The sequence below is a fragment of the Myxine glutinosa genome, chromosome 13 (assembly GCF_964187855.1).
Source record: "Myxine glutinosa chromosome 13, kmMyxGlut1.1, whole genome shotgun sequence".
Taxonomy (NCBI): Eukaryota; Metazoa; Chordata; class Myxini; order Myxiniformes; family Myxinidae; genus Myxine; species Myxine glutinosa.
This window is the reverse complement of record NC_136273.1, coordinates 60451420-60469477: the sequence shown is the minus strand read 5'-3', so window position 1 is coordinate 60469477 and position 18058 is coordinate 60451420. Positions and strand designations below refer to the sequence as shown.

Genomic DNA, 18058 nt, shown 5'->3' with positions numbered 1-18058 from the left:
CAATATCCTGATTTTGATGTCCTATACTCTTTTACAGAGTGTCGGTGCGGCCGAAGAAGCTCATTGGCTTGGGTTATACTGGGTGGTTTGCCATTTCCTTCCCAGCAATAGTTAGGGCAGGGATTTGTAATTCGTTCAGGATGCCCGAGATAGCTTGCTCCTCTCCACGATGAACACCATGGGATCATGAATGTCCACCAACTAATGCCAGCCCAGTTTAACGTCCATCCGAGGGATGGCACACACACAGATGAACCACCCTATCTATGAAACACCAGAATGGCAGTTTATAGCGAGGTCGGGATTCAAACCCAGGCAAGACACCTCTCGGCTACACTGCCAGCCTCAAAAATGATGTTCAGCATTGAAAACAACAGAAATTGTTTTGGAACACCTTGATAGTGTTTGAGTGCAGCGACTGCCTGCTTTGTTATCAACATGAGGTACACCTTCCTGTGCTATATTCGCACCGTCATTCGCTCACCTTCGCTGTTTTGTCTACAGAGGCACTGGCAGCCAGAGAACCATCCCAACTGAGCTTGGCACTGTTCACCTCCCCGCTGTGCCCCACCAGGTTGTGTCTCCGTCTGCCTCACACACGCTGATCTTAATAAACATACCGCAGCTGTATATTCATGCACGGACATAGAACATGCATAGTTGATATGATTTCGTCGAAAAACATGTAATTTGTTCAGAATAGGGTGGGAACGCGTGACGTGTGCATGTGAGGAGTAGGGGTACCAGACCTCCCAGTGTTAACGTCCCATAAGGAGACGGTGCGGTCAAATGAAGCCGTGAGTAGGACATGACCATCGGTGCTGAAGTTCAAGCAGATGATCTCTTCGGTGTGACCCTGTCAATGAAATGAAGACAAACTTGTTTCGGCTCATGTGTGGTATCGAGAGAATGGTGACAGATAGAGGAGATGTAACCGAGAACAAAGCAGACATGATTCGCAAAATAAGAAAACATCAAGCTGGGCAAGTAAGGGTGGGAACTAATCTCAACTGATATGAGCAATGAGGGGTAATGGAGGGATTGGAGGAAAGGGTCTGGATGGACATTTTACTTGCAACTACTGCAGAGGCATCACAGAGGTATCCTTACACTACCCTCTCCAGTTTGCCCTGGCTTTGGAACAATTTCATCATTAGTATTGTAAAATTCAGGGAGTGTATTTAGATAGTCGTGTGTATTCATACAAAACAACTGCAGACACGATTACAGGATGCTACGTAAGTTGAGCGTTCAAAAAGTTACCGGATCGATACAAGTACAAAACTGACCGAGACACCGACGGTGAATCTTCTTCTTCAGGTATATGCAATGCATAGGTATATAGGTATATGCATAAGTATATACATAGGTATATGCAATAATGCATAGGTATATGCAATAGGTATAAATAGGTATAACTCAGGTATAAATAGGTATAAATGCATATATGCATAGGTATAACTCATATATGCATAGGTATAACTCATATGCATAGGTAAATAGGTATAACTCATAGGTATAAATATATGCATAGGTATATGCAATAATGCATAGGTATATGCAAAAGAGAATAAATATTTCCTTACTTATTATATGTATTGAAATAATGCATATATGCTTATACATATATGTATGTATATGAAATAATGCATATATGCATAAGAGAACTTATTATATGTATGTATTATATGCATAAATGCATATATGCATAGGTATAACTCATATGCATAGGTAAATAGGTATAACTCATAGGTATAAATATATGCATAGGTATATGCAATAATGCATAGGTATATGCAAAAGAGAATAAATATTTCCTTACTTATTATCTGTATTGAAATAACTAGGGCATTGCCCGTACGTGGGTGCCCGTTCCTTGCCCCAAAAAAAAAAAAACGCTACCCGTACGCTCTACCCCGCCCGTACGCCCGTAAACAAAAAATAACAACGCTCTTCGCTTCCGCCCTTCGCTCTGACTGAATTGGGAGAAATAATGCGCATAAGAAATCGAATTACGTACCGTAATGGCGGTCAGCTCGTAACGCGCACACTGTCCGGAAGTTCGCATATCGCATATCTATCTATCTATCTATTAATGCCCATTTATTCAATTATCGCCAACGTATTTTGGCTTTTTGCAATTTAATCGCAAGGAAAAGTAGAAAGAGAAGAGGGAAAAAAAGAAAAGCCTTGCCTTGCTGCAAACAGCTGCTGCAAACAACAACAACATGGAAGGCTGCACTGTCCGGAAGTTGGCATATCGCAGTTACGATTATTTTAGTGTTAATGGCCAATTATTCAATTAGCGCCAACGTATTTTGGCTGTTTGCAATTTAATCGCAAGGAAAAGTAGAAAGAGAAGAGGGGAAAAAAGAAAAGCCTTGCATTAACGCATTAACGCTTGCATTGCATTAACGGTTCGGCACACGTGATAGCTCGCTGCTCTCTGATTGGTTGAAGCGTTTTTTGGACATAGCTCGGTAGGTACTTGTCCGATTAATTTCAAACCTTGAAAAGGCACATCCTCGGGTCCCCAGCAATATACCTGGCAAGTTTCAAGTATATCGGACCCGTGGTTGTCGAGAAACAGCGGTCACAGACAAACACACAGACACACAGACAGACACACAGAGATTGCTGGAATTATAGATAGACTAGGGCATTGCCCGTACGTGGGTGCCCGTTCCTTGCCCCAAAAAAAAAAAAACGCTACCCGTACGCTCTACCCCGCCCGTACGCCCGTAAACAAAAAATAACAACGCTCTTCGCTTCCGCCCTTCGCTCTGACTGAATTGGGAGAAATAATGCGCATAAGAAATCGAATTACGTACCGTAATGGCGGTCAGCTCGTAACGCGCACACTGTCCGGAAGTTCGCATATCGCATATCTATCTATCTATCTATTAATGCCCATTTATTCAATTATCGCCAACGTATTTTGGCTTTTTGCAATTTAATCGCAAGGAAAAGTAGAAAGAGAAGAGGGAAAAAAAGAAAAGCCTTGCCTTGCTGCAAACAGCTGCTGCAAACAACAACAACATGGAAGGCTGCACTGTCCGGAAGTTGGCATATCGCAGTTACGATTATTTTAGTGTTAATGGCCAATTATTCAATTAGCGCCAACGTATTTTGGCTGTTTGCAATTTAATCGCAAGGAAAAGTAGAAAGAGAAGAGGGGAAAAAAGAAAAGCCTTGCATTAACGCATTAACGCTTGCATTGCATTAACGGTTCGGCACACGTGATAGCTCGCTGCTCTCTGATTGGTTGAAGCGTTTTTTGGACATAGCTCGGTAGGTACTTGTCCGATTAATTTCAAACCTTGAAAAGGCACATCCTCGGGTCCCCAGCAATATACCTGGCAAGTTTCAAGTATATCGGACCCGTGGTTGTCGAGAAACAGCGGTCACAGACAAACACACAGACACACAGACAGACACACAGAGATTGCTGGAATTATAGATAGATAAACAAGTTTGTGTTTCTTGATTATTATTTCTTGACTCTCATTCCGAGAACCTTTCGAATGGCTATTGTAAAGAGATTCGAGATACGTGCCCCGTACTTTGAACAACGCGAGCATGTCACCATGCTCTGCATCCCACAGACGTGCCGTGCAGTCCAAGCTGCCAGTTGCAAGGAGGCGGCCATGCGGACCAAACTGAAGACACATCTGTAAGATAGAAGATGTGAAAGTTGTTTTTCCTGAGTAATTATTGTTATTACTAAATGCTTATTGTACAATAATTCACTTACAAATTCTGCCCCCTGGTTGCATCATTTTTGATGAACAGTTTTTCTGCTGATGCATTGCCACTAAACTATAGGGCAGGAATTTCAGGAATTTGATAAGGGTGCGACGACATCCTGCCTTCTCTCTTTGCAAAAGACATCATCAGATGTTTAACATCCACCAACTAATGCCGGCAAATGGGTTATTGGCTTCATCTCATCTGATGGATGACATAGTTAGGTGCAACACTGCCGATGAAGCACCAGTCCAACATTATAGTTGTGTTGGGAATCCAACCTGACCAGACAGATGAAAGTTAGGTATGCGACCAACACATCATCCTGCTGGAAAAAGTCTTTCTTGATCAACTACAGTCACGTGAAAAAGTAAGTACACCCCATGTAAAGTTTTTACTTTTTCAACATATTTCAACATACAGCTATTTGATCTTCATTTCAACAATATTGATAGATAAAGGTGATATAATATAACAAATATCATGAAACATTTACATTTTGTAGTCCATTGTATAATTTAAATAAACATAAATGCAAATTTCACATGTGGAAAAAGTAAGTACGCCCTTGGCTCTAATAGGTGGTATTGCCCCCTTTGGCAGAAACAACCTCAAGTAGGCGTTTCTTATAACTGTCTACCTGTCTCTGACATCGACTGGGAGAAATTTTTGCCCACTCGTCCATGCAGAATTATTTCAGCTGTGCGATGTTTGAGGGGTTTCTTGCATGCACAGCTCGTTTCAAATCCCCCCACAACATCTCGATGGGATTTAGATCCGGGCTTTGACTTGACCATTCCAGAACCCTCCATTTCTTTCTTTTCAGCCATTTCTTGGTGGATTTACTGGTATGTTTAGGGTCATTGTCATGTTGCAAGGTCCACCTTCAGTTGAGCTTCAACTCAACGACAGATGGCCTCATATTATCCTCAAGCACCCTCTGGTACAATGAAGAATTCATACTGGATTATATGATGGTGAGCTGCCCAGGCCCTGATGCAGCAAAGCTGCCCCAAACCATAATATTTCCACCACCATGCTTTACAGTTGGTATCAGGTTCTTGTGGTCAAATGCTGTCTGGTTTTCGCCAACCATGTCTTCTGGTACAGTGGCCAAATAGCTCTACCTTTGACTCATCTGTCCAGAGCACATTGTTCCAGAAGTGCTGGTCTTTGCCTCGGTGTTCATTGGTGAACTTTAGTCTTGCCCTGATGCTCTTTCTGGACAGCAAAGGTTTCCTCCTGGCACACCTCCCATGTAGATCAAATTTGTGCAGCCTCTTTCTAATGGTATACTCGGGCACTTTGCCATCAACAGTGGCAAGAGCTACCTGTAGGTCCCGTGATGACATTCTGGGGTTCTTAGAGACTTCTTTCAGCATCTTGCGGTCTGCTCTCGGGCTGAACTTGCTGGGGCGGCCTGGCCTGAACAAGTTGGCAGTTGTTTGGAATCTTTTCCACTTGTAGATGATCTTCCGGACAGTCGAATGATTGATTTCAAATTGTTTGGAGATCTTTTTAAATCCCTTCCCAGACTCGTCGGCATCTATAACCTTCTTTCTGAAGGCCTCAGAGAGCTCTTTTGATCTGGGCATGGTGACGCCGCACACTTCAACAACAAAGAGCAAACCAAACTAAATGTCTGAGGTTTAAATAAGAAAGGTTCCTCCAAGATCCTCTCTAACGATGTTCTAATCATTTGCACCTGAGCTGGTGCACCTGATTCTAATTTTAGGTACCGGTATTTGAAGTAGTGATAAATGTAGAGGTGTACTTACTTTTTCACGTGACTGTTCGTGTTCCCTTCATCCTAGAATCTAGAGTTGAAGAGCTGGTGGGAAGTTTAAGACAGGAGAGGCATGAAGTGGTTTGCCACTATTTTCCCCAAATGTGTTGCAGGAATTTTGAATGTAGCTCGAATTCCACAATAGCCAACTCATTTGAAAATGTCCCTTTATGTTTTTCTTCCCAAGATCGAGGCTCATGGAAGAATGAAGTGACAGAGGGTAAAACGGTAATAAACTGAAAGTGAGGTCAGAGTCGAGTGCAATAGTCAAGGGAATGAAGTTGAAGGAAAACAGGAGAGGTAGAGATAGAGAGAGGATGGAAAGAACCACAGCAACCTGCAAGTAAGACGGTTAGGTTGGGGAGGGAATTAACGGCTGTGGCTGCTGCTTGCATCATTTTCTGTAAGCATGGCTGTGCTGCTGACGCAGTGCCCCTGTTGCCAGTAAGTTGATACTCATTTTACCTCGGTAGGAAAACAGACTGAGTCAACCCACCTGGTTTTATATCAACGGCATGACAGAGTCTCCAACTCAAGGCCCAAAGGTCTTAAGCCAGCCACCTTAATCGTTAAGTCAACATTAAGGATTGAAGGACATGCTCCATTTATCAGACCACAGTAGAATCATTTCCAGATCAGCAGAGTGATGCGTCTGCTGTCTGATTGTCAGAGGGAGCCTTAATCTTGTGTAAAAAGTGTCATTTGCTGCTCAATAGAACATTCTAAAAAAAAAAAAAATGGAAAGTCAGCCAAAGAAATGACAATAACCACATATTAGTTTTCTTTATAATGCAGTATCATGTATATTTTCCTGATGCGGGTAGGGGATCAATATAATTTGAAACCTCCCTCCCCTCTCCCTCAACTCCACAATCCATCTCTTCCCAGTGTATGAATGGAAATATTAACACAGCAGAAGTGTGACATTGTGGAATCAATTTTCGAATATTTTCCTGGAAGAGAAATGACAGAGAAGGAAAAAATATTGCCTTACAATCTCTGCAGTGTGGCCATGTAGAGTGTGCAAGCACCGGCCATTGTGGGCGATCCAGATGCGGCAGGTCTTATCAAATGATCCCGTGGCAATTTTATCCCTGGGTCGCACACAAAGGGCATCCGATGGAGCAACATCGTTTAAAGACCGAAGCAGACTACGTGCGGGAACAGAATGCAAGTATTCTTTCACCATAAGGTGAACCATACCTACATCCACAAGCAACAATGACCATACATCCACATCATACCATACATCCACAAGCAACAATGACAACAATTTCAACTAGAACAACAAAGAGCAATCAGAGATTGTAAACCCTCGCCAGGATGTATTTTCAGTGTTTTTTTTAAGGCTTTTGTGTTAAAACAAATATGGCGGCCGAACCACGTGACCGATGACGTCATCATTTTTTTTTTCTACACTAATTTATTCCAAGATTATGCTCAATAAATTTCATCTTGATCAGATGAAGTTTTGTACTTGTCAAATTATGACGTCATAATAGAGGCACCTATGACATCATCACTAACAGATGTTATTCCACATGGAGAGTTCTTTACAATGAGCCACGTCTCAATTTTTTCTATGCAGCACTTTCAGATATAGAGGTGCAAATGTTTTTGGTTTTTCCAAGATAGCGGCCGAACCATGTGACCAATAACGTCATCATCATTATTTTTTTCCTCCACCAATTTATGCCGACATGACGTTCAAGAAATTGCATCTTGATCGGATGAAGTTTTGTACTTGTCGAATTATGACGTCATAATGGAGGCACCTATGACATCATCATTAACATATTCGATTCCGCATGGAGAGTTCTTTACAATGAGCCATGTCTCAATTTTTTATATTCAGCACTTTCGGAGATATAGAGGTGCAAAGTTTTTCGGTTTTTCCAAGATGGCGGCCAAACCACGTGACCTATTACGTCATAATTATCATAAAAAATTTCTACAGGTGGAGTTGCACCTATGGTGAAAATTTCCTGTCAATCAGACCAACGGTTGCAGAGAAAATCATATTTATTCTGTGCGAACAGACAAACGGACTCAAATGTGATACCCTCTCCTCAGGCGATACAACCGATACATAGCAGGATATCTCAAAAAGTGGACGGATTTGGACGAAACTTGGTGGAGAGGTTGGGTGTGATAAGGACGAATCGATTCGATTTTGGTGAAGATCTGAATATGGATTCGGATACGAGAATTATTTAATTTTTAGCTGATTCTTCACCATTGAGAGATCGGGGGAAAAGCGAAATATAACACGATATTCAAAAAAGTTATGGACGACTTATGGCTAAACTTGAGGGATGAGTTGGTTAGGTGACAAGAACAAGCCGATTAGATTTTGGTTCAGGTCCGAATCCAGATCTGGCCTATCAGTGGGAAATGTTCAGCCTGGCAGAGGTACGGTCATGGCCAAAAATATTGGCACGCTTGCACTTTTTTTCAAATAACTGACAATTTTCTCGAAAAATAAGTTGAAATTGACAAAAGTATTTGGTCTCCACAATTCTTTATTTCACTGTTAATATTACAGAACCTTTGTTTTTGATTCAGAACTTCATATATCCTTTTAAATCAGAAAATGGCATTGACAAAATTAATGACACCCTCGACTAAATATTTGGCAGCACAGACTTTGGACAAAATAACTGCAGTCAAGCACTTCCTATAGCCATGAATGAGCCTCCTACACCTCTCTACTGGCAGTTTGGCCCAATCTTCTTGTGCAAACTGCTCCAGTTCTCCCAGATTTAAAGGTTGCCTTCTCCCAACTGCTGTTTACCTGTTTTCAGATCCCCCCACAGCTGTTCAGTGGGATTTCGATCTGCACACATTTCTGGCCACTTCAGAACATTCCAGTGTTTTGTCTTGAACCATTCCTGGGTGCTTTTTGAAGTGTGTTGGGGTCATTGTCCTGCTGCAAGACCCATGACCTTCGACGGAGACCCAGCTTTCTGACACTGGGTTGAACATTGTGCTCCAAAATGCCTTGGTTATCTCTTGATTTCATGATGTCATGCACACATCCAAGGCACCCAGTGCCAGAGGCAGCACAGCAACCCTAAAACATCACTGAACCTCCTCCATGTTTGACTGTGGGGAAGGTGTTCTTTTCTTTGAAGGCTTTATTTTGTTTTCTGTAAACATAGCGATGATGTGCTTTACCAAAAGCTCTAATTTGGTCTCATCTGTCCACAGGACATTCTCCCAGAAGGATTTTGGCTTGTTCAGTTGTCTTTTGGCAAAGTCCAGTCTGACTTTCTCAGCAGTGGGGTCCTCCTGGGTCTCCTACCATAGAACCCCCTTTCATTGATTTGGCAACGGATGGTGAGAGTTGAAACTGTCGTACCTTGTGTCTGAAGGTCAGCTAGAATCTGGTTGGCAATTGATCGAGGTGCTTTCTCCACCATTCGAACAATCCTTCGCTGCAATCTTCGATCAAGTTCTCTCTTGCGGCCACATACAGAGAGGTTGGCTACAGTGCCATGGGCCTTAAACTTCCTGATAACATTGCGTACGGTGGACACAGAACCATCAAGGTCTCTGGAGATGGACTTGTAGCCTTGACTTGTAGCCTCCATGCTCATTGTGGTACACACAGTGACACAAAACAGCAGAATGACTCCTTTTCGCTATTCAAACTGATTGAATGAGTGATTTTTATTTTGCAGGCACCTGCAACTCACGACAGGTGAGTTCAATTCCAAAGTAAAGGAGAATCACCTGCTTTAAATCTAATTATTTCTAACAACTTCTAAAAGGTGCCAATAATATTTGTCCGGGCCATTTTAGGATCTCTGTGTACAATAAGCTAAGATTTAGTAATTTTTTCAGGTTTTTTTTTTTTTGTTACACTGCAAACCAAATAAATACACATGTGGATACCAAAAGATTTTTTAATTTCAACAATTTTCTGGAAGAAATGGTGCATTATTTGAAAAAAGTGCAATGGTGCCAATATTTTTGGCCACGGCTGTATGCTCTCTACCGATTGCCGTTCTCGTTTGATAATGGTTTCGTAGTTGTGAAACATTTCGGGAATTTAAACATTATCCCTTTTTATCTTTTTCTCCATTTCCTTTTTCTCTGTTTCTCTAGAAAGTTTTATCTGACAACATAGCCCACAGTAAATACCATAACTGCTTGTGTAGAGATTTATCATTATAGGGTTATTTCTCTGAAATAACTTCAAAGAATGAGTCCCGGTGTCCGGCCATCCATCGTAACATTCGACTAAAACATCTTCTCCACAACTACCTGACCGATATGGACCAAATTTGGCACAATGCATCAGGACGGTAAGGTCTCATGGGGTTGTGCTCCACATCTGGGTGCACCAACTTGAAGGTGGTAAAAGCGAGGTTTTGCCCTAAATATTTGTATTTCATTCAAAAAATTTCTTCTCAGAAACCGCCAAGCGGATCCACACCAAGCTGGCTATGTGGCATCGTGACCATGCAATAACTGTGCCCCCCATGGCCATATATCCCCAAGAAAGAGGGCTATGGGCTCCCCCCCCCCCCCCCAATCGCTCATATTCACTAAACCATGTTTTCCTCACTTGACCGATATGGACCAAATTTGGTACGAGACATCTGAACTTATATCAGTTCCTTTCACAAAGTTCAGAACAAGTGTGTGTCTACCCTCAGGAGAGCCAGGAAACAATATCTCTCTACTCTCAAGACTGAACTCTCAAACCTGTCTCCCTCCTCCAAATCTTGGTGGCGTCTGGTCAAATCTGTTTCTGGTGTTTGTTCCCCTTCCATCCCCTACCTTACCTCAAATGGTTACACAGCTGACTCCACAAGTGACAAAGCTAAATGGCCCAACTCTGTGTTTGCCTCAAAATCCTGTGTCCCAAACCCATCCCTCTCTGTACCCACCATACCCAGTCATACCCAGCTGCCCCTAGACTCTGTGTCCTTCTTGCCTAACAAGGTGGAGAAGTTTCTGTCAAACCTCGACTCTGATTCTGTAACTGGACCAGACGGCATCCCGCATCAGCCCACGGGTCCTAAAATCCTGCACTGCCGCTCTTTCACACCCTCTCTCTGTTCTCTTCAACCTCTCTCTGTTCTCTTCACCCTCTCTTTCAAGGTCATCTGCAATCTGCTTGGAAATCAGCCCACATTACAGCTTTACACAAAAAGGTGCAAAAACAGATCCTTGCAACTACAGACCAATCATCCTTCTCCCAATTATCAGCAAGGTCATGGAATCCATCATCGATTCTGATATCGAATCCTTCCTCTTCTCCAATGGCTTGATCTCGGATCATCAATTTGAATTTAGACCAGGTCATTCTACTCTGGACATCCTGATTCTGCTGTCTCAACAATGGATCGGGGTTCTCAATGCCAAACAGGAAATCAGAGCTGTCTCCCTTGACATATCTCGTGCCTTCGATATGGTCTGGCACCCCACCCTGCTCACCAAATTCTCCTCCTATGTTATCCATGTAAACCACTACGCATGGCTTGCAGACTTCCTTTCTGGTCGCAGTCAACGTGTGGCCCTGAATGGAATTCTCTCATCTCCCCCTTCCTGTTCAGGCTGGAGTTCCTCAAGGCAGTGTTCTGGGACCTGTGCTTTTTCTGGTCTTCATTAATGATCTCTCCGACTGTCTGGAAAATCCTCTCTATCTCTTTGCTGATGACTCCACTCTCTGCCGCTCCATATCTCAACCCTCAGATCGGCAGTCTGCAGTCGCTTCACTCTCTGCAGACCTGGACAAAATCACAAACTGGTCAAACAAGTGGAACATGTCTTTCAATCCTGACAAATCTCACACTCTTACTATGTCTCTCCAAAAAGACCATCTGGACAACCCTCCCATCTACGTTCTGAACAATCCTCTTGAAGAGGTTCTGTCACTCAAGCTTTTGGGTCTCACTATCTGCCATGATATTTCCTGGGAAAACCACATTTCCAAGCTGCCTTCCAAAGCCAGTAGCCGACTGGGCATCCTCCGTCGTTCGAAGTCCTTTCTGGGCACTTCCTCACGACATACAAAGCTTTCATCCGCAGCTCAATGGAATACTGCTCTCCACTCTGGGCTGGTGCTCCTGCTTCACACCTAGATTGGCTTCACACGATTGAAGCATTCAGAATAATTGGTATCTCCTGCGATGAAGCTGATTTGGAGGGCCTTTCTCTCTCTCCCCACAGGCAGGTTAGTGGTATTTCTGTCTTCTGCCGACTCCTTTCTGGCCTTGCTCCCCATGCTCTGTCTGTGCTCTGTCCCCTCAAATATTCCTGCAGGATGCACAAGATCTGCCAGCAACCCTCTTTTGGTGAAACTGCCAAAATCAAGACTCTCTGCTCACCTTCACTCTTTCATTCCTCTTTTCTTCCGCCTCTGGAACAAACTCCCGCACTCTCTTCAATCCTTCTCCTCCCTCCGGGTCTTTAAAACATCTGTTCACCACCATCGCTTATCTTTCCCCATCCAAAATGTTGATCTTTTTTACCCCTGTTAAAACACCCCAAACCGCCTCTTTCAATCCCCAACTTCTTTCCTGAAATTCCTCATAGTGAAATTCCTAGTAGTATTCATTTGCTTTATACTATGTACCCCTTCCTCCACCCCAACCCTCCCCCTTCCACAGATCTACCGATGTCCCTGTTCTCTCCTGTTGTTGTGCTTGTGTGCTTCCCTCTCTCTCCCCCTCTTGTCTCCCGCTCCCTTCATTGTATGTTTTATGTGTCTGTGTATGTTTTCATGTTCAATACGTTAACTCTTACACGAGCCTCGATTCTGTATCCAAAAAAAATGAAGAACATTAAGGCCTTATAGGGTTGTGCTCCGCATCCACATCTGCTCCTATAAAAGGTTGAAAAGGGGGGTTTCGCCTCAAATTCAGGTAATTTATTTTAAAATATTCTCAAAAACATTGGGAAAATAACCGTAAGTCCCCTACGGGCTATTTTTTACGAGATGGTATTTCATAGGAGAGAGCTTTTGGACAGGTTCAACATGAGCAAAGCTCATCCAGCGTCCCACCTGTATGGATTGTTGAACGCAACAGCATATACAACATTCTGATGGCCTTCCAGCGACAGCTCTTCTTCTCCTCGTGATGTTGACCAAACTTTGCATGTGCGATCGTAGCTCCCTGTGAGGAATCTGCTCATTATGGAAGATAAACGGTTAGAAAGAGACATTTTACATTTTTATTCCACTATAAATGCACGAATTGTGTGTCATTCGTTGTTATCTCCATATGCGGGTTTCAGAATGTGGAACGAAGACATCCCAGGTGTCAAAGTATCCACCTCCGTGTGTGTGTGTGTGTGTGTGTGTGTATGTGTGTGTATATATATATATATATATATGTGTGTGCGCACGTACGGCGTATATACAGTGCCTTCAGAAAGTATTCACACCCGTTACTGTTTCATATTTTGTTGTGATACAGCCTCAATTTAAAATTGATTAACATGAGATTGTTTTTGTCACTGATCTGCGCACAATACCCCCATCATAATGTCAAAGTGGAATTTTTTTTTCGAAATTTTACAATAATAAATAAAAATATTAAATTTACAATAAAACGAATGATTTACAATAGAATAATTAAAAATAAAAGCTAAAATGTCTCGAATGAATAAGTATTCAACCCCTTTGCTGTGACACTCCAAATTGAGCTCAGTTGCATCCAATTTATTTTTTATCATCCTTGAATTGTCTCTACAACATGATTGGAGTCCACCTGTGGGCAATTCAATTGATTGTACATAATTTAGAAAGAAACACACCTTTCTGTATAAGGTCCCACAGTTAACAGTGCATGTCAGAGCAGAAACTCTAACTTGAAGTCCAAGGAAGTGTCAGTAGAACTCCGAGATAGAATTGTGAGGAGGCATAGATCTGGGGAAGGTATAAAACAATTTCTAGAGTGTTGAAAGTTCCCAAGATCACAATGTGCTCCATCATTAGGAAATGGAAAGAATAAGGAACTACCCAGACTTTTCCTAGAGCTGACCAAGAACCCAATGACCACTCTAACAATACTACGGAGTTCCTTGGCCGAGATGGGAGAACCTGCCGGAAGAACAGTAGTCTCTGCAGCACTTCACAAATCCAGGCTTTATGGGAAAGTGGCCAGATGGAAGCCACTCCTGAGAAAAAGGTACATGACAATGCACCTGGAGTTTGCAAAAAGGCAAGTGAAAGAATCTGAGTATGAGGCAAAATATTCTGTGGTCTCATGAGACGAAAATTGAATGCTGAATTCAATGTAAATGGTCTGAATGTAAAGCACTATGTCTGGTGGAAACTGAGTGGCCCACCAGGCATACTTACATGTAAGTTGTACATGTAAGGGCACTGTTGGAGAGCGGGCTGAAAAGTTGAATACTTACATGAAATATCATGATGTACATGATGTGACAGTGGCTGGGGACCTGGGACAGTCCCATGGAGGTAGGGTTTGACCAGTCCCAAAGGAGTTTGGGGGAGGAGGTGAGTCGGTCCGAGGAGGCGGTTGAGGTGACCGAGGGGACCCTCACCATGCACTACAATTTGGTAACGGATGCTCCGAAATTGAATACCCAGTTGGGGGAGTGTGTTGGCTCCGAGCTGGATTCGGACGGAGATGAGTCGGGAGATAGAGCCTCTGAAGATTTGGTCCCCGTAGGGAATTTGGAACAGCTGCGGGGAGGGGCAGAACCCAACCTGTGGTAGGGGTTGTTACCTGTAGCTGTGGTTGTTGGACACCTGGGGCCAAAATTTTTTAAAGTAAAAATCAAGTTAAATTGAGATGGGAATTGGATTTGGAGCAGCCATGGAGTGAGTTGGTCCCCGGGCTGTGGAATGTGGACCAGGAGAGGTCATTGGGGATGGCCTCAGGGAAAAGTTGCCCCTTTAAAAAATTGGGTATGCCAGCCAGCTGGGGGGCTGGGCTGGCGAGATTTGGACATGGGGTCCAGCCATGGGTGTCGTGGTATGACCTGGGCCCCACGTGGGTCTGGTGGAGTGTGGCGTCCCTTGTCAATCGGGGCGCCTCCCGGGAGTGTGGCTCGGGCTAGCAGGGTCACCGGACCCTGTTGGGGGTTAAGACCTCCAGGGGGTCCGAGGTGGTTTCTCAAGCCTGGGATGGCATATATTGAGGACCACTAGGGGGAGGTGTTGTGGGTCGTGCTTTGGTGGTGGCATCGCGGATGGCCAACTTGGGCCTGATGTGGTGACCGCCTGGGCATGCGGCATGGCACCCTCTCCCTGATACTCTGGGACAGCCAGCATGTGGTGACCTGCCATGCTGTGCTGCTCTATGGACGCGGGTCGAACCGCATGGACAGGAATGAGATAGCCCACCGGACAACCTTTGGGGCATCTGTGGAACATGATGGTGAGAATGATCTTCCACAGATGTCTCGTTATGATTTGTGGACTCTCGGTTTGGCAAGAGAGCCATGGGTTTGATGAATCAGGAATGTGTAACGTTTTGATGAATGAATCATATGGGCCATGATCGGCTGGCATGTGTATGGCAAAGCATCCTTCTTTGGTGAGATTAGTGAAATGTGAAAAATGTTTGGCATGGGTAATCTGAGGGGAAATGCAAATTTAACGGTGAATTTTGAAATGTCGTGGTGGTCACTGACAGCAGAGACACCATTATTGATCCAGGTGTGTTAGACCAAAGTGTTGGAGGCTGGGATAAAATTGATAGGGTAGAAGGACACAGCCTTCAACTGGTTACGGGGACGACTGTGCCAATATTTGGGACGCAGGATCATGGGGATGGAGTGGGGTGGTCTGGGTGTCAACGTGGTGCTGTGTGTGTCCGAGGTGGGTGGACCATGTCTTCTGGGTGAGTCTCCTGGTGGAGCATGGCTGTCGACTGGATCTTGGCATGGTCAAGTGTGGGTGGGCACTGTGGGCTGCAGTTGTTTGGACTGGGGGATGAGGGCGGCGTAGGTGATGCGCTTGCCGCTTCTTCCTCTTCATTCTTCCTCCCGCGCTATTATAGCCGAATCCGTAATTTATCGTCGCCCCAAGTAAAGCCGTTCGGTCATCCGCGAGCCCTAGTATTAACCGAGGGATTTGCGCAACAATATTAACAATAATAGTCGTATCATTTGGCTATAATAATGTCGTGCGATTTCCCCTCGGTTAAGACCGGGGAAATCGCGGATGGCCAAAGCGAGCTTTAACTCCGAAGTGAAGATCAATGGCAGAATTGCTATACACGTGCAGGGGGAAGGAGGAAAGAGTAAGAAGAAGCGGCGAGATTTACCTCATGGTCCACGCGCGTCTTCAACCTGAGGGAAATAATTCAAACCGAACACGGCTTCGAATAGAAAGGGAAAATAATAAAAAGGTTTATTTACAAGAACTATTGGGACAAGGAAGCGCGACGATATCGCTAAATGTTCAAAGATGGGATCCCACACACCAGACACATCTACAAACAAAGGAAGATATATCAAAAAGAACCATTGTGTTTGCGTTTGTGCTGGCTTATCTTTGTGCATGAGGAATCGTCGGGTCCCAGCATGTCGTCCGAACACAGCTCCGGTTAGCGCGAACTGCTCGGTCGCTGGCATGAACCAGGCCCCGACGTGCCCTTGCTTGCTCGGCCACGAAGAAGGCCTCCCGCGCGAGGCGAACGAGTGTGCAGCCCGCTCTCCAACAGTGCCCTTCCTCACGAACGCGGCACGGAAACCGCGGCTCTTCATTCTAGGGGCTCTGCCGTTTTACAAACACCCCGCACGCAGTCTCTCCTCGGTTCGCAACAACAGGTCACGTCCCGCACACCGTCGCTCGCCAACGTCCGACACGAAGCGGGGAGAGTCGATGGCAGAGGAATATGCGAGGGCCAAGCGAGAGAGAGAGTATCCAACAACGAGACAGGAAGGAGAGGGACGTCGATGCTGACAGAGGCAAAATGCGACCGCTCGCTATGGGATCCAGAACAAGAAAAGAGAGAGCAAATGTCGGTCTCGAGCATTTGCTATCGCATCCAGTATCAGAGAGAGAAAATGTCGGCTTCTCTCCACTTTTATTGATCAAACTTGGCCAATCAGCTGGCTCCTTATTGTCCCTGGGCTTCAGCTGCATGCCGATTGGCCCTCCCTTCCAGTGATGTCATCTGCCCTTCAAACCCTTGGTGTCAATCAATCGCGAGGTGGGCGTGGCCTCAGCCTGCCTGTCCGTTGTCTGCCTGCCATGCCGGGGTCGTGCGTGACCGCGTCCGGTCTGTTCGTCCAGTCAGGTTTTATTATGAGAGGGAAGTTAATTAGTGTGTATGCGCTAATGGGCCCAGCTAATGTATATGAGTGCGTTGCCATAAGGGACACCGGAATGATCACAGAGGTTACGACACACCGGGAAATCTTATCCTTATGCCCTAGAACTATTTATGCCCCATTCCTCGTAATGGGGATGAAGATACACCTTATTCCGAACAAACCGCCTAAACAGAACTTATTACAGGTGAGGTTTGCTATCACGACAGCCGAAGCATGATACCTATGCAGATCTACCTGGATCTATATATCCCCTACCCAACCGACATACCAATAATAATAATGAACGTATAATCCCTGCCATGGCCCAAACACATACACGGACAGCAAATAAAGAGACAGCAATAACCGCTTTGGTACAGCAGTACAGGGCTTTACAAAGGGGAGGTAATGTGATACACCAAACTGATCGATGAGTTCCCTCATTGATTAGACTAATGAAAATTTGGACCAATGGACCAACGGGGCCACTAGTCTGCTAAAAGGTAGAGGCTCATGAAAGAGAGAAGAACAGAGGGACTGGGGTTATTCTATACATGTTGACTGACAGTAGATGGGGACACGTGTTAATTAGACCCCAACAAACAATGTTCATCATCATCATCTCTATGCAGAGGCTACTTGGTGCTGCCAAAGTAGTTACGAGGCTACAATCCGAGTTAGGTTCCCATTCTGGTTCAGCAATTCAAGGCAGGAATTTGTAATTTGTTCATGGTGCCAACGACAGCTCGCCTACTCTTCACGAAGGACACTGTGGGGTCTTTAACCTGTATGAACTAATGCCGGCTGACAAGACACCCGGCTTAATGTTCATCTGAGTGACGGCACACATATTGATGAATCACCCTGCCTGTGAAACACCGAGATGACAGTTTACATCTGCGTGGGGATTTGAACCCAGGCTAGACAGCTTAGGGCCGAGAATCATCGAGGAGATTGTATCTAAATCACGTGCCGGACAAGGACATTCAGAGACATCCGTGTACTTTTGCTCAACTTGCAAGGATATTAGTCGGCAATGTGGACAGATATACAGTGAATGGAATTTGAACCCGTGTTCACAGCATCGTGAGCGACGGGCGAATATGGCAATGTTAAATACAGTAAAACCAACCCAAGGGGGTGACATTTTTACAGACGGCGACAAGTTGCTCTTACCGTGCACCTGGCTTATCAAACTCGACATTAGTGAGGGGCAAACGGTGAACTGGCAGCACCTGAAGGAGAAGTGGAATGGGAAGAACAAATCAGTTTAAA

The 18058-nt window shown here is 44.5% G+C and overlaps 2 protein-coding genes across 3 annotated transcripts in view; both read right to left on the bottom strand.

The window, feature by feature from the left end:
• Positions 1–18058, bottom strand: part of DAW1 (dynein assembly factor with WD repeats 1) — a 52159-nt gene that overhangs the window by 15127 nt on the left and 18974 nt on the right. The window contains exons 4-9 of one of the 2 annotated variants that reach the window (XM_068134484.2): positions 17960–18018; positions 12552–12674; positions 6528–6627; positions 3564–3671; positions 750–856; positions 485–587 (exon numbers count right to left, since the gene is read on the bottom strand). In XM_068134484.2, coding sequence (XP_067990585.1) covers positions 485–587; positions 750–856; positions 3564–3671; positions 6528–6627; positions 12552–12674; positions 17960–18018 — 600 coding nt within the window. The remainder of the gene's footprint in view (positions 1–484; positions 588–749; positions 857–3563; positions 3672–6527; positions 6628–12551; positions 12675–17959; positions 18019–18058) is intronic. The other variant, XM_068134485.2, reaches the window with a different exon arrangement.
• LOC137438373 (fibronectin type III domain-containing protein 3B) overlaps positions 1–18058 on the bottom strand; it is a 320604-nt gene that overhangs the window by 292031 nt on the left and 10515 nt on the right. The gene's annotated exons all lie outside the window — the stretch shown is intronic.